Genomic DNA, 16,902 nt, shown 5'->3' with positions numbered 1-16,902 from the left:
CCGGGTTTAGTACCATACCCCTACAGGAAGGATCTTCATTTTATTTTTAACACATGTTATTATGTAAACAAATCGCCAAACACACTCCTCCAAAAATTTCATAATTTAAATACGTCTTAATCTAGAAAATTTGAATTTGAAAATGAAGTGTTGTTTGAGGGAGACTTTGTTTGAGCATATTATCAACATATACTTTTTCACAAACAAATCAAAACAATCGATTTAACATGAAATAAATCGCTGAAAGAATAAAATTTTGCATATACTTGTTTGAACTGTCAAACTAAACCGTTTCAACAGGTCAGTCATTTGGCTGACCCAACCAACCTGGTTGGTTTATTTTACCTTTTTCTAAACCATAGTTAAGAATCAAACACAAAATTTCATAAAACCGTGAAAAAAAAACTTTTAATTTCCGACATAAGCATTTTAATAAAAAAAAATTCAATCACGTCACTTGAAATTTATCTTAATTCGTTATGTTCTCTGTACACACGCATTTCACATTAAAAAACAAACATTTAGTATTTTGTGTTCTGGGGCCGTGGAGCAAATATCATATACATAGTTGACGTGCCATAATTAAACAAATATATAAAAGGAAAATTGAAAATAAATGGCGATGATAACAAGGTAAAGATTTTAAAAGTGGAAGGAGTTGAATTGACAATAAGTATAGTAACAAGGGTATTAAGGGAAATATAGATTTGTCACTTTCATTGCCTATTGGCAATATTGGCCACCCCCTCACTACTTGCTTGGCTTTTGGCAGTTTCCCACTTTTCCTCAAAACAACTATTTAGAACAATGTTTTTAGACATGCTCCTGACGTTGACCCGAAAGATTTACTGGGGCAAAGTTCGGACCGACTCGGGAAGATGGACCGGTGTCTGACCCTGATAACGTCATAAATAATATATATATATATATGTATATGTATATATATGTATGTATAATTCATATAAATATAAAAAAATCATAAAAATAACAAATTTTAATGTTTATTTATGCTTTATACATTACTTTTTAAATATATATGAGTTATGTTTGATTAATAAAGACATAAATGAACTTGGTTGATTGGCTCATAAGGTAATTATTAAAATTTTTGTGTCGTAAATGACCTAAGTTCGAATTCTGACATGCACATTTCATTTTGGATTTAATGAAAAAATGGGTTTTATCGGATGGCCCGCTAGGTCACCGGGCTGACTGCCACCCGCCAAACACGACCGGGTTTTTAGAAAACGGACCAAATACCCTAACCTGACCAGATATAGGGACCGGTCCCGGTCGGGCCGGGCCGGGCCGGGTTTCAAAACACTGATTTAGACCTATTTTTCCTTTTACACGTTTACCCTTCATCCCCCTCATTTCAGTTTAACATGAGTTAGACGGTTGAACTCAAAGTGAATGAAAAAGTCGGCATTAAAGGGTCAAAGTTCTCAAATTTTCAAACTGGGGTTGTAGTATGTATCCACTTGTTCACTAGAAGGACGCAAACAATGTTTTCATTTAAACGGTGGCTTTCTTTTTGTATTTAGGCGACCACACTTTCTAAATCAGTTTGTTGCTTCACTCTGGCCAAATTATGTTGTTTTAATCGAGCTCATGTTGGCTTCAGAGTTTTTCTTGGACGTTCATGCGGGAAATCATACCGTCGGCTGCCACTTGACAGTCAGCGTGCAACTACAGGAGCAAAACTCTATGTGCAATACACGGTGGGACGAAAACTCGGGTGGGCTTGAAATAATTGAGACCTCTCAAGGCCTAACTCAGATACTTAATTATTATACCTCATAAAAATAACACAAGGCCTAACCTTCCGCCACTAGTCCACAGCATACGGAAACAATACTTCTCTCTTTTATCTTTTATAGCTAGTTTAGTTGATTATTTAGTTGATGTTAATTATTATTCTTATATTAGAGCTAGCCAAACGTGGACAATTATGCTATATAAGTATTAGGAAGAACTTCATAAATATCCATTCTCAATCTATAAAATATATATTTTACAAAATATAAGTTTTGATGGATAAAGTAAGATATCTTTAAAGCATTATTCAAGAAAGATATATTGGGCTCTATTAATCCTAAGTTCCTAACTATCATCTTTTGGTCGATGTTGGTCTCAGTTAACGAATTGACTGCTGACAGTCTCATCTTTTAACGTATTTATTTCCAACGGTTCGTGACTAACAGAATCCTAACGTCATTACTTGTAAGCAGTCGGAAAAAAGTTTTCGATTGGAAAAGTCAAAATTTTTATTGCCGGAAAACTGAACCTGAACACCGCCGCCACCACCAACCAACCACCACCATTTGAGCACCACTAACCGATTCTGATGATGGTTCTAGGGTTCCGCAGACCTCAATAATCGGGACTTTTACTATAAAAAGATTCCTAAAGGTCTAATCCAATGTTACAGAGATGCTTAGGATGAAAATGTTGAGTGTTCCGGAAAAATGTGAGTTTTCAAAAACGTTTTTTTCCGGCGACGTTCAACTAACAACATTGTGATTCTATTAGTCGCGGATCATTGAGAACAAATACGTTAAAATATGAGATCATCAGCAACCAATTCGTTAGTTAGAACTGGCAACGACCAAAAAATAATAGTGAAGATTAATAAAAACAATTACATAATGTGCTAATTTTTAAGATCCGAGTTAGATTATGAATTTATCAATGAATGGTATAAAAGGCTTTTCATTGTGCCTTTAAATTTTAAATGTGATTTGTAACTTTCTACAGAACAATTGTATTTATTAACATGTAACAAAAGACATCCTGAGAGCATAACTGAAGAGACTATGATGAATACGTTTCCACGGATTAAAAATCAAGTGAAACAACGTTCATTAGATCGGAATTCTTTGTTATCTTTTGTTTTTATGAATTTATCCCCGACGCTAAAAAAAGTTACAGTGAACTCATTAAGTAGGGAACTGTTTCATCGGACGTACAGTGATCATCTCTTGTTATAGGATCTCGAAAGCCATGAATCAGAAGCTATAAAAGGAAAAGAGATCAAGATAGAAGAGATTACCGGGGATATTAAATTGTCGGCATTATTAGGAATATCAAATACTCGCCTTTTAAGTTAACTGGTTGTTTTAAATGGTGTAATTTTTAGTTGATGTAGCTTTTTATGTAGGGAGGGGGCGTGTTTATTGTTGTTTATGTTTATAAAGTTTACACTTTGAAAAAAAAAAACTAGCAAAGACAACCACATATTTACAAAGTTGTTATCAATAGCATCATTGAACAAACGAGCCAGTTTAACGAACAAATGAGCCAACATCATTGAACAATAGCATCATTGTTGTTTATTGAACAAACAAGCCAGTTTTTTGTAAGCGAGCCAAGCTGCCCTAGCTAAGTTTGAACTCAAATTCTCAGTTTAACGAAAATTTGGACTAAGCTAACATGGTTTAATATCCGATATTAAACTTGCCTTGAGCTTGTGAACAACCCAACAAAACTCAAGTAGCCTTTTGTTGTTGACTATTTTTATCAAATGATTAATAGCATAATCATTATCAAATACTAGGACATTTGCTTATTTAAATGCGTGCCTTTCAATAACTATTGTGTCATTAAGTAACCAAAATGTGTAGCCTTTTGTTGTTGACTATTTTTATCAAATGTTAATAGCATAATCATTCAATGTTTTTCTCAAACAAAATGACAGAGAGCTAAAATCAACAAACTAAATCTCTTTTACTTTATCTATAAACTATTAACACTTTAATTTAGCGAGTCAAAAGAGCGAACCAACTTTGGCTAAAGCTCAACTCCTTTACAAACTGAGCCAGCTCAGCTAGCAGTTGCGGATAAAGAACAAAATCTCAGCGGGTAACGTTTAAACTCTTTTTTTTTACTATATTCCATACAATGTAAACAAAATAAAAATAGAAACATTATCTTACTACTCTAATAAAAGACTACTTCATTGTGCCACTTGTCAATCCCTCATGACTCCTCACTTTTTTTAACCCATATTCAATAAATGGTTTTTATTTCGGGTCAACCCGTCCAAATAATAGTTTCCGGATCCTTTTATTATTCTGTCCAATTCTTTTCATAACACACACCAACCTGAATAACAAACACTAATTCCTACCGTCGTCTCTAATAAAAGACTACATATTCTTGCCACTAGTCAATCCCATAGCCATCTTCACATTTTTCAACCTATTTCAATATATAGTCCTTATTCTTTAAGTCATTTCAATATATGAATTCAATATTTTTATTAAATGTAAATCATAACCGATTCATTCATTAGCATATGATCTCAAATGACATCATATTAATTAAAAGGTATGATATTTTATGTGCATGGATATTTTTTTTGTTGGTTTCATGGATACGTTTTCATTTATTAGGGTTGGAATGCACTTGAAGAATCTTATTTGTGACACAAAAGAGTTATAAGCAGGCCTATTTGTTACCTTATCAAGAGTTACAAGCAGAAATGGACTAAAGATTTTTATTTTTGATAAACAGTGTATACCGACCAAAACAATCACAAATGTAGTATACATTGAAGGTTTTACTTATTTGCAACATATTTGTGTGATCTTAGTTATTAATTTCTGTTATTTTTAATGTAAATTGTAACTTTATTAACATTATATGATCATTTTTGTTGATTGTATTTCACTTAATGGTTAAAACTTAAAATTTTCATCAATTGACCGTGTAATACACGGACTTCAAACTAGTTATAAATAAATCTAAACACATTGGTTGCAGATTTCTCCTTTATAATTTTTGAAAGCTAGAAATCAAACCATTATAGCCTCTTATTTTACTGTATCAAACGTTTCTATTTCGGCCGCACAAATTAAAGCATTGTTCAATACTCATCACCCATTCGATTGCACAAATTCGTCTTGATAAGCTTCATTTTATAAAACACCTTTCAGTGGTGGCTTCAATATTCGGTAAACCGGAAAGGACGCCACTCTTCCTTTGGTTTATCGAATATTAAAGCTAGCGTTAGTTTTATCGATTGCAACCGCAACCGCTGAAATGTGTTTTTCTAAAGTGAAACTTATCAAGACAGATTTCCGCAATCGAATGGATGATGAGTATTTAAACAATGCTTTAATCTGTGCTATCGAAAAAGAAACGTTTGATAAAGTAAAAGAAGAGGTTGTAATGACTCGATTTCAAGTTTTCAAAAACCGAACAAGAGAAATCTGCACCACATGTGTTTAAATTTATTTATTATCGTGTTTTTATTTTTGTTTTGTTTACATTGTATGAAATGCAATAAAAAAATAAATTTTAAACTTAACAACAAACATAAAACAAATATGGTTAATGGGTCATTGGGTTTTAATTGGTTTGGGCCTTAAACTTTGGTTGAGCTTTAATTTGTTTGAAATTTTAATTTGGTTGAGCTTTAAACAAGCAGGGGTAATGTTATATTTATTCAGCGGTAGCGAAACACCAAAACTGTCAAAATAAAACCTTTTTTGCACTAGTGATGAAAAGTTGAAGAGTAGCCTCTTGCCAAGCCTACACATGCGGGTCAGCTAGCCAGAGCTCGAGCCGTGGACGGTGCTAAACTTGTGCAAAAAATGAAAGCAAAATAAAAAGCCAAGGGTAAAAAGGTAAATAAAAATAAAAAGCAAGGGCAATGGTGTAAAATGGCAAGTTGATACTTTATAAACAGTCTTTGCTAGTGTCCCCATTTCTCACTTGTGTGGAGGAAAAAAACCACTTGAACAACAACTGCCGACTGCACACACACTAACACACACACAAATACACACACAGATATCATCATCAATCAATCATGGCGCTACGAATGAATCCGGTGACGTTGCAATCGGAGATGTATCGTTCAATTGCTGTTCCTAAAACCACGAATCTCAGATCTCCCAAATTCGCCATGGCTTCAACGCTCGGATCCTCAACTCCGAAGTGAGTAATATTAACGGCTATTGTGTGTTATTCAATCGGCGTGTTTATTTCATGATTAGACGTGTTTTGATTACGTTAAATGAGCTGTGTTGTTGATTCGTTTTGAATACGGAACTGATTGTTTCATTTCGTGTGAAAACGATTGGTAGATTTGAGGTGGCGGATTGAACGATAAGATACCGTGATGAGGGATGAGATCGGTACCGTACCGAAGAGTTACAGATACCGAATACCGTACCGAGTTGTTCCGGTTTCAGTACCATTGAAAATAACGAAACTGAATGATACCGATACAGAAAACATGAAAAAATAAATAGCGTAGCTGTTACGGAATGTGCTAGGTCGGTATCGGTACGGTTCTGGTATTCGGTTAGGTATTGCAAAGTATTGCAAAATATAGATACCGAAAACAAGTAAAACCTACACCGAAGACCGTACCGATTTATTTCGGTACCGATTGGTACCGGGGTTATTGAAAATACCGAAACTGATTGGTACTGATACCGAAAACATGAAAAAAACAAATGCCAGTGCTGGTACGGAATGTGTCTGGTCGGTATCAGTACGGTATTGGTATTAGAAAATGCTATGATGTGGATGTATATTTTTCTGACGATGATGCCTTGGAATAGTGTTGTTTTTATGGTTATCAGTATATTTGGATTGCTAGCAGTTGAATTATGTGAATGTATTTTTATGATTAGGTGAAGATATTTCAAGATGTCATATGATTTATTTTTGGTATTGAGTCGGTCTCTTTTGAAATTGGTTAGCCATAATGTCTTTTTCTTTCATTGTCATGTGCCTTTCATTATTATTGTTAGTTATTCAAGTTTTAGGGGCTGCTGATTAGGCTACAAATGATTTGCATCATTCATGGCATGTATAAAGTAGGTGACTGATTTCACATCTACTATAAGTGAATTTAATTGTTCTGATAATGCAATTAAGAGTCTATCAATAATAGTATTGTTACTTCTTGTGGGATATTAATATAGGTGCTTGTATCTTTTATTGCTGAAACAGGTAGAGGCTACTTAATCTAAGTGTGTTTTAAATTCTCAGGTTTTTTTTGTTACAGTCTACTTATTTGACTTGTTTCGTTAAGTTGTGTAGTAATGTAGACTTATAGTTTATATTTGTCCCTCTTGTTATTGTCTTATTTTAACTTGGTATGTGCCTTGGTTCAAAAAAGCGTGAGGTGCTCCAAGGCGTTTAAATGTCGAAAGCTGCATTTGTCTCGTCTTTTCTACATATTAGCCTTTCTATAAGTAAACCATTGATACTTTCTTCTTTTTGTTGGTTGTTTTCACATATCACCTCCCACAAACCCCGACTTTGACCAAGTTTGACCCAGATGCTCATGAGGTGGAGATGTTTACCTGATCATACCAAGCACATCTTTTTAAACCAAACTATGTGGATCTTTGACAGTACTTGATTTCTGAGTGACTTTTTTCTTCATCTACATGTTTAAGCTGTTTCATGTGGTATTTTTTTATAATCTTATTTCTTTTAATGATTATAATATGTTCTCAAATGATCATTGCTATCTTGTCCTGCAATCGTATCGCTGTTTTCTCTATTCTTGTTAATTAGGTAGGTGGTGTATGTTTGAACTTTTAGTAAACTGTTCCTTTTGGTAGTTAAATTGGCCAGCTACTTCAAGAATCCCTCAACCAAGACAACTTCTTGATAAGCTGCTCATCTATCTTTTAAACCTTTCTTGAACTCATTTAGTTCTTATCATCGCAAACAGGGTTGAAAGTACCAAAAAGCCTTTCACCCCTCCACGTGAGGTTCACCTCCAGGTGACACACTCTATGCCACCTCAAAAGATAGAGATCTTCAAATCAATAGAAGGTTGGGCTGAAGAAAACATACTGGTTCACTTAAAACCAGTTGAAAAATGTTGGCAACCACAGGATTTCTTGCCCGAACCTGCATCTGATGGTTTTGAGGAACAAGTGAAGGAGTTAAGGGCTCGGGCTAAAGAGATTCCTGATGAATACTTTGTTGTGTTGGTTGGAGATATGATTACAGAGGAAGCTCTACCCACTTACCAGACAATGCTTAATACTCTAGATGGTGTGCGTGATGAGACCGGGGCTAGCCCGACACCGTGGGCTATCTGGACCAGGGCTTGGACTGCTGAAGAAAATAGGCACGGTGACCTTCTGCATCAGTATCTTTACCTTTCAGGGAGGGTCGACATGAGGCAGATTCAGAAAACTATTCAATATCTGATTGGGTCTGGAATGGTAATTTTTATATTTTTCATCTTAAGTTTATGTTATGAAAGTTGTTTTCTTGTTTTTCTTTGTCTAGCATTAGTAGTCAGTACTGGGGTGGAAGAAAAATAGTGGGTTTGGTAAACATTTCATGATGGTGATCACATTTTGTTTGTTTTTCTGAAAAAGTTTATAAATTGTTTTTGTTAAAATATGCTTACGAAAAATATAAGTTTTTAAGTAAAGTAATATAGTAAGTTGTTTGCATTAAAAATGCAGTTTGGGTGACCTTGGACCCATTTGGCCTGCTTTTTTTAGCCATTTTACTCATTTGACCTGTTAAGAGATAAACCCGTTTAGCCTGCTTTTTTAGCCAATTTACTTTTTCAGTTTTTGGTTTTGACAATGATTTCGGCTTTGGTTTTCACGGTTTTGCCATCTGATCTAGAAACTTTCTGGGCCGAAAAAAATGACCCAAAATAATATTTGGGCCTCATTTCTTTAATTAATAATTAAGACACACATTTGGGCCTAAAATTTTTGGTCTACACTATTTATAATCCTTAAATTCAATAACAAAACTTGGTTTTTACGGGTTCGGTTCTATTTGTTCTTTTTGGTACTTGCAAAACCGAAACCAAACCAAAAATTCGGTTCTTGGAAAAATATATAAAACCAAACCCTCGGTTTTGGGTTGGATTTGGTTATTTTGGTTGTGGATCGGTTTTCCTGTTTCATGGACACCCCTTTGCCTAAATCAACTAGTGGTTCATAAACAAATCGGTTTAAATTAGTATCTACTAGCAAATGACATTTATGCCCTTTATCCACGCACCTTGCTCTTTCAGGATCCGCGAACCGAAAACAGCCCGTACCTCGGGTTCATCTACACATCATTCCAAGAACGGGCCACCTTCATCTCTCATGGAAACACGGCCCGTCACGCAAAGGAGCACGGGGACTTAAAACTGGCCCAAATCTGTGGTATAATCGCAGCCGATGAAAAAAGGCACGAAACCGCGTACACAAAAATAACTGAAAAACTATTTGAAATCGACCCTGATGGCACCGTTCTTGCTTTTGCTGACATGATGAGGAAAAAAATCTCCATGCCCGCACACTTGATGTATGATGGGCGAGATGATGACCTGTTTGAACATTTTTCCGCTGTTGCACAAAGGCTCGGTGTGTATACGGCCAAAGATTATGCAGATATTTTGGAGTTTTTGGTGGGTCGGTGGAAGGTGGCAGATTTGACCGGGCTTTCGGGTGAAGGGCGGAAGGCCCAAGAGTATGTATGCAGGCTGCCTGTGAGAATTAGGAGGCTTGAGGAGAGGGCTGCGGCTAGGGCGAAAGAAGGGCCCACTATTCCGTTTAGTTGGATATTTGATAGGCAAGTGAAGCTCTAAATAATGAGATGAAAGTTTGTGTTGGGTTTTATGGGTAGAGGTTGAAACTTGAAAGTTAAAACCTATGTTAGGTGTTTGTTTGTCGTGTAGCGGTTATGTTTCTTTTTTTGTTGAATTTGGTATGTGTTACCCATTTAAGTCGTTTGGATGTTGGACATACTATAGAACGTGTTATGCCAGTTTTGATGATGACGGTTATCGTCTGTAGGATACGTTCATAAAGAAATTGTTATGATAGTTGACACCATCTATGGTCGTCCATGTGGACTGTTTATATGTTGCGGAGTAAGGCAACACTCCAAAGAATGAGGCGCCGTGAGGCGACCCATGGTTGGTAATTTTTGAACCAGTAAAACAGTTTCGTTAACAATTTTTTGTACCACAGTTGTTTTTGAGTGTGATATGCAAAATATGTCAATTGAGTGAGTGGTTCAACCTTCGCTTTAAATTCCTCTTGGTTTTAAGCAAGGTATAGTATTAGGTGATCTTCGTCCAGTTAAACAACTTTACTTACATCTAAACCAAATATAATTTGTACAACCTTAAAAAATTTAATGAATAGTATGTTGAAGTTGTTAGAGCGTCCGGACTCCGGAGCCTTATAAACCTCAAAAACCCACATGGACGTCACTCATCCTATCTCTCTCCCCCCTTTCACACCCTTCTCGCCCCACGAACAATTCTTGGCAACAACCCACCCACCTTGTCTCTAATCCCCCCTCTCTTTTCCACGTCAAAGTTCTGGGGTTAAAGAACCCCCATTATAAATATTCTCAAAACTTAAAGTTTTTTTTAAGTTATATAATTATAAATCAATATATATGATATTTCATGCTAGTTTTTAAGATGGGCATAGTAACGGGTTTATGGTAAAGGGCATCCAACGGGTAAGTTTTTAACAATATACAAATATTAACTAGTATCCATGATATACACAAACAGGATGACTAATAAGTAATGGGTATCCTACAAACATGACTGCATGAGTCTAGATATAATACAAATTTTTATCACTAAAACACAAGTTACATCCACTCTTGGACCATTTGGCATGGTCTCACGCGCGAGGGCGTGAAGGGCAACATCACTACACAAGGCGGTGTTAAACCAAGCAACCCCTTCTTTCCCCTTCCCGTTATCGTGTTAGTGCCCAAAAGGGCTCAGAAGGTAGGGTCCACCCAATCACGTCTTTTTGTTTACATATCTAGTTAACCCACAACGCAGTAGTTAAAGGACATGACACTTTAAGTACCACCTCCTAGTTAAAAGTTAAACCTTGAGAGTTAAACCCTTAAATAGATTGTAATCCAGAATTAGAAATAGAAATAGATTACAAGGGTGAAAAGTGTAAGAAAAAACATAAAAATAACTTGGAAAGGGGGCGGGTGCGCCGCTAACCTTGGGCATCATAACATAAATATATTTAAAGAAACCCTCAATAAACCCTTTGGCAAATCCATCCCCCAAATTGGACACAATGAATCACATCGACGCAGCAGAGGAACGAATCGTAACGGAGAGATTGAGGCAAAAGCTCAACGAGGTCAATTCCGCCGCTCAATCTCACCTCGGAGTCGTTCAGGATCACGTCAATTTCACTCTCCAGGTTGCTGCTTTATTATTATTATTATTATTATTATACTGTTGTTGCTGTTTATGTTTATATTAAAGTAAAGTTTGATCTGTGAATATTGATGGATGTGCAGAAAGCGTACTTTAAATGCGCTTACGAGTGCTTTGACAGGAGGAGGAAGCAGGATGATATAAGCAGGTGCGTTGAGAATTGCAGCATTCCTGTTCTTCAAGCTCAGAATCTCGTCGAAGGCGAGATGGCCAAGTTTCAGGTATATCATAATTAGGATATATGATTTCATTAGTTGTGATATTTGGATAATTATAATAAACACTAACTAACATCTTCTAAAGTATAGTGTGTTTTTTCGTTCGGCTTTTACTGTTTGCTTGTGATTATGCTATGGAATTATAAATTATTATTTGTATATTATGGTATGTGATGAGGAGTTTGCTAGTTTATGTGTTCTGATGCAAATCAAAATAGCTAATTGGAAGGTTTTGGATTCATGTCATGAATGCTCCTTTGGTTGAGTTTGTACTTGTAGTTAGGGTTACGATTGGTGCATGTACCGTTGTCTTTTGGCTATCAACACCACCACATGATGCTTGATTAACCTTCAGCCACTTTTAACGTTATTTTCACGAGATTAGTAAAATAACGTCAAAATTAGTGTAATTTCACTTTTGCCCACCCGAGGGCTCACACATATATACAATATGTGCGCGCCGCAAGTAGGGCGTCGGGAAGTCCTTGATGAATTTACTATATACATAACACTCACTCACCCACTCACATGGTCTGAGTCAGATCTACACGCATGCTTCACATCATAGTACTTAGTAGTCAAAGTAGGCATTTTCACTTGCTTCATCCGGTGCTTTTGATATTTAGATTTTGATGGTGCTACATATTTGCTTTCACTACCAACTGTAAGATGATTTGGTGATTTTCTTCTACTCAACCACAAGTTTTATTTTGTTGGTTGATGGAAACATTGAAGTCTATGAAAAGAAAATTGGCAAGCTTTTCTTTTTCTTTTGTTAAAAAAAGAACAATGATAACATGGTCCTTGTTTGCGATTTTCCAAAGTTTTATGCTTGGTGATTTTTAGGATTTGTGGTGTGTCGTGGATCCATTATGTTGGTTGTCTTGTTGCCTTTTCACCTTCATAACATGTTATTTTTCTTGTGCATTTGCTTGCAATTGTGGTTCAAATACATCTTGCAATGATCTTGAAGGCCACTGTTATGTTAGTTTACATTTTATGGTTGTCATTAACATTTATCCATGGCGGAATACAAATCTGTTGCTGCTTACAATATTTCATGATTTTTTTTTCATTGTTTTCTATATGGATCTTCACTTAATATTCCCCATTATAACATCATTTTTCCTTTTCATATTCACTTGATGAAGTGCTACAAATTTCTCTTTCGTGTTTTTTCATGTTAATCATCCTCTAAAGTCACTGAAGTTGAAAGGCGTAAAAATATTGTCGTTTGTCATTTTGTTGCCTAGAATAGTTAACCTTTTGTTGTTGCATATAGGAACGATTGAATCGGTCACTTATGGTTTGCCAAGACAAATATGAGTCTGCAAAACTCCAAAAGATCAAGACTGATGCAGCACAGGACATGGAATCATGTGTTAATCGGTCGATTGATGAAAATATTAAGGCGCTACCACATTTGGTTGCAAAGTTGAAGACTTCTCTCGGCATCGACCCTGCAAATGAGTGAAATGTGCATCTTTTTGTAATAATTCACATAATCCTATGGAGAGGTAAAAAAACATATGCCTAATTTATATCGACTTGATCAGTTGATTTGCTTTTCAACTTGATGGATTATATTTTGTTGAATTAGATTGTTGACATGGCAAATTTTTTTTGAAAATTATTAGTTATTCCTATTACCATGATGGCACACTTCACTAGATAGCAATGTATTTTGCACTTAAATCAGTATTTGTAATTGCACTTCTTTTGTTCACATAAAAGTTTAATTTGATGATAGATTTTAAGAAAATAAAATTCCATATGATGTATCATTCTGTGCTTGTGGGTTGGATACAACACGAACTTAGAAATTTGACACAAAACTGGCAGTTGTGTTAGACGCATGAAATCGAGCTTGATGCATAATGTATCGGTTGACACAAAAGGAAACCCGAAATCATTATAATTTTATTGTAAAATATTCAATCTATTTAAGTTATCACATAAAATATATATTCTTTTAAAATTATAATTACAAACATGATTATGCTAGGTAGATCTGAGCACCCTGTTTATATACACATGTTTATGGATTAAATCGAAATAGGCCTAAATCATTTCAGAAAAAAAAAGAAAGAAAAAAACTAGAACTTTGTGCTTAGATTCATGTTGTGTTTGTATTTCAAACTTTTAAATTCCATATATAGTTTTCGGTATCTATTAAACAAAATATAAATATTAACACATAAAAATAGATACGTTTTCGTTTAACTTCTAGCTGGCTCGTAAAAGATTTGCAAATAATTGGTATAAAATTGGTCAAATACCATTAAGAAAGTATACACGTTTCTTGTTTTTTTTTCTTTCTTAAAAAAGTTTCTAAGCAATTATTTTGCACATAGAAAGTATCGTACATTTTTAGTTATACAAGTCCTTTAACGATACTTTATACTTTAAAAATCCTACATAATTTTATGTTTTTTTTTTCTTCGCAAAAGTCTCTCTAACTATTATTGGATGAAATCATATAATATTATTTGACAAATTATGTTATAATATCGATAAAAAAAATTGTAACTTTGTAACACTTATAAAATTTACAAACCATTTTATATGTTTTCAATTTTATTTTATTTTGAGATTCTTGTTTGTGAAATGCTATTTTTATTATCAAAATATTGAATTAAAGCAAGTCAATTCTTTTCTCACATATATTAATAATTCAAAAAATCATAAGTTTGTTTAACTTAGAATGTGGATGGAAATTAATAGTAAAAAAATGTTAACATATTTTTATTAGAAAAAAAAACGGTTATGTTAGTTTTTATGTGTAACAAATTATTAAGAGACTTTTATATAAAATTATATATATTTTATATAAAATAACTTAACTTCTCATTACATTTTAAATTATTTTATTATATAAATAAATATTTTATAATTTGATACATTAAAATTATTTATATATATTAAAAAAAAATTTGGCTCGATATATTTTCAAGAAAACAATTCCACTACACCACATCCAGTATCCAACAGTGGGCCCAAGTTAAACCCACAACCAATCAAAAACCACTGATAGATTTCCATTTTCCACGTTAGATGAACTTACACAACTCTTAAAGTTAAACCCGGCCCAGACCGGACCGGAGCCAATAACCCATGAAGCAAAATATTCAAGCCACAAACTATATGTGGTTCATGATGCTCCTTCATCTTCAAACCAAAGGTTCTCAAATTTACACCAAACCCACAAACACACAATAAACCCAATCTCATCACCACCAATCCTTGCTTTGGATTCATAAGAATATCAATGGCAGTATCATCAGTTAATGCAACAGGGTTTGCATCTTCTTTCCATGGAACTTGGGGGACATCCATAAATGGTGAAGAGTATGCTGCCATGGTTGCTAAGACCACACCCAATACGGTTCGGGTTGGGAAGCCGTTACGGTCCGGACCGATGATGGGAAATGTTAATGAAGGCAAAGGGATATTTGCACCATTGGTTGTTATTACGCGTAACATTGTTGGAAAGAAGCGGTTTAATCAGCTTAGAGGGAAAGCAATTGCGTTGCACTCGCAGGTATCATACACCTCACTTTTAACACTTGCGGTTTTTGTGACTTGTTAGCCGAAATTATTGAAATTAGTAGTTTTTTTTTATGATGGAACTAACTACTAAGGGAGGGTTAAGAGGGTGCACTGACTTTTAGACTGTCGATATTTGTGTACAAATGTGAGTTTTAAGGAGCGTCTTAGTTTAACCTTGTGAATTGTCACCAGCTTAGAAGAAACCGTAAATTTTATGAGTTCTTTTGTATATGGTAATAAAAAATCAATGCCCGCCCTTTTAGGAGGAAATGTGAACTTCCGAATTGCCATTCGCTTAGAAGAAACATGATCTTTTAGGAAGGGAAAAAAACGTTATCTTTTAAGATAAAATGTGTTTATTATGTATGTAAAATAAAAGGACAATGTCAATCCTTTATGGGAATAAAATGGGTATTTTCTTATTATATGAGTAAAAAATCTATGATCATCCTTTGATCGGGAGTGTTCTCATTCTATCATTGTTCATATACATGTGTATGAACAATTGCGTTTTGAAAGTGCTATGTGATGTAATGATTATTTAAAAATTTACATGTAAAATAACCAACAAAAATATATATAATAATTGTAATGTCATTATGTCCAAACACTAGAATATAGTATTTGCTACTTGAAAATGAAATCAACTTTTAAAACACACTAACAAACACAACATAAAAATCTTGATTGTGACCTTATGAATGAACTTGTTTCTAGGTAATCACAGAGTTCTGCAAATCGATAGGGGCAGATGCAAAACAAAGACAAGGGTTGATTCGGTTGGCGAAGAAGAATGGTGAAAAACTTGGATTCCTAGCTTAATTAGTAGTGCAATTTGCAGATAAAAGATTGTAAGTTTGATGAGAAAGTTAAATTTTACCTCCAAAGTATGCATGTATGTATGAAGATCCGGTGCCCCATCAAACATATAAATCAATTCACTTCATATCTTTTAGCTTTATTGTCATTATGTGTCTAAAAACTTTTAATGCCATTTAGACTAGACACCTCGCTTACTTTTAGAAACGCGATATAGCACATTTAAGTCTACCAAGCGTGATTTAAACCAACATAAAAGAAATTAGTCATATGGATTTGAATCAAAACAGGTTCACCCACTATATATTTGTTTCTATGATAGCGTGTGGTGGTGGTGGTGGTGGAGTTGGGGTGGTAACCTTTATGTGAAGGTAAACCAAGTGTAGGATTCCATGCAACTTACGCCATTTTCAATTATTATTTGTTTTTCTTCAACCTAATGTGAGTGGTGAAAAGAATAAATCCGACCAAAAACGTTACACTTGAATGCAAACCCACCCAAATTTAATTAGAAACTTGTCTTGTATATCTAACTGATCACTATGCTTGTTAACCTTCAACATTTCCATTAACTCCATAAGATGCGGGGCAGTGTTTCACTTTCCACTTGAATGGAATCTCCATATCAGTGTCACATCAGTTCATTAATTAAAAAATTACTAACTGTGATTAAACTTTATCTTTAATTTCTATCTTAATTAGAAACTATACTGATGTAAAAGTAGGCTGCAGGAATCCACGGCAAGTGTCGATTCACGCGGTGGGTTTTGACCGCGTTGGATCACGCTTGATTCCACTTGATCACACCCCATGACCTAATGTTTAAGAGCATTCCTAGTCCATCCCCTAAAATTATGTGAGGAGGGTTTGTAAATTATAGGGTGGGGTTGTGAGTGTAAATTATAAGGTGGAGAGAGGAAAGGTAGTGATTTTTTGTAAATTTAGGGAAAAATGTAGTGATTTTTTTGTAAATTATAGGATGGAGAGAGAAAACTGTAATAAAAAAATCTTATTTAATTGAACAGAGAGAGAAATGTAGTGTTTTTTAGTGTAATTATATGATATATATGGATATAGGGATAGAGAACAGGATGAGAATGCTCTAAAAGC

General features: G+C 34.6%; 3 protein-coding genes across 3 annotated transcripts; all 3 read left to right on the top strand.

The window, feature by feature from the left end:
- Positions 1-5,777: 5,777 nt before the first annotated feature.
- On the top strand, positions 5,778-9,631 carry LOC143625085 (stearoyl-[acyl-carrier-protein] 9-desaturase, chloroplastic-like). The gene is made up of 3 exons (XM_077095539.1): positions 5,778-5,943; positions 7,703-8,204; positions 9,023-9,631. Exons 1-3 carry the CDS (start codon positions 5,816-5,818, stop codon positions 9,581-9,583), a joined length of 1,191 nt encoding a protein of 396 aa, XP_076951654.1. The 5' UTR covers positions 5,778-5,815; the 3' UTR covers positions 9,584-9,631.
- A 1,429-nt stretch (positions 9,632-11,060) lies between these two features.
- On the top strand, positions 11,061-13,104 carry LOC143625084 (uncharacterized). The gene is made up of 3 exons (XM_077095538.1): positions 11,061-11,189; positions 11,290-11,427; positions 12,707-13,104. Exons 1-3 carry the CDS (start codon positions 11,061-11,063, stop codon positions 12,896-12,898), a joined length of 459 nt encoding a protein of 152 aa, XP_076951653.1. The 3' UTR covers positions 12,899-13,104.
- Positions 13,105-14,411: 1,307 nt separating this feature from the next.
- LOC143625083 (protein PROTON GRADIENT REGULATION 5, chloroplastic-like) lies at positions 14,412-15,883 on the top strand. The gene is made up of 2 exons (XM_077095537.1): positions 14,412-14,965; positions 15,691-15,883. The coding sequence occupies exons 1-2, from the start codon at positions 14,693-14,695 to the stop codon at positions 15,793-15,795; spliced, it is 378 nt and encodes a 125-aa protein (XP_076951652.1). The 5' UTR covers positions 14,412-14,692; the 3' UTR covers positions 15,796-15,883.
- Positions 15,884-16,902: the final 1,019 nt, after the last annotated feature.

Source organism: Bidens hawaiensis, unplaced genomic scaffold, assembly GCF_021521415.1.
Source record: "Bidens hawaiensis isolate Kalapana, Puna unplaced genomic scaffold, B.hawaiensis_p1.1 tig00004020_1, whole genome shotgun sequence".
In the NCBI taxonomy this organism is placed as follows: domain Eukaryota; kingdom Viridiplantae; phylum Streptophyta; class Magnoliopsida; order Asterales; family Asteraceae; genus Bidens; species Bidens hawaiensis.
Note: the sequence above shows the minus strand (reverse complement) of the source record. Positions and strands in the feature narration are given on the sequence as shown.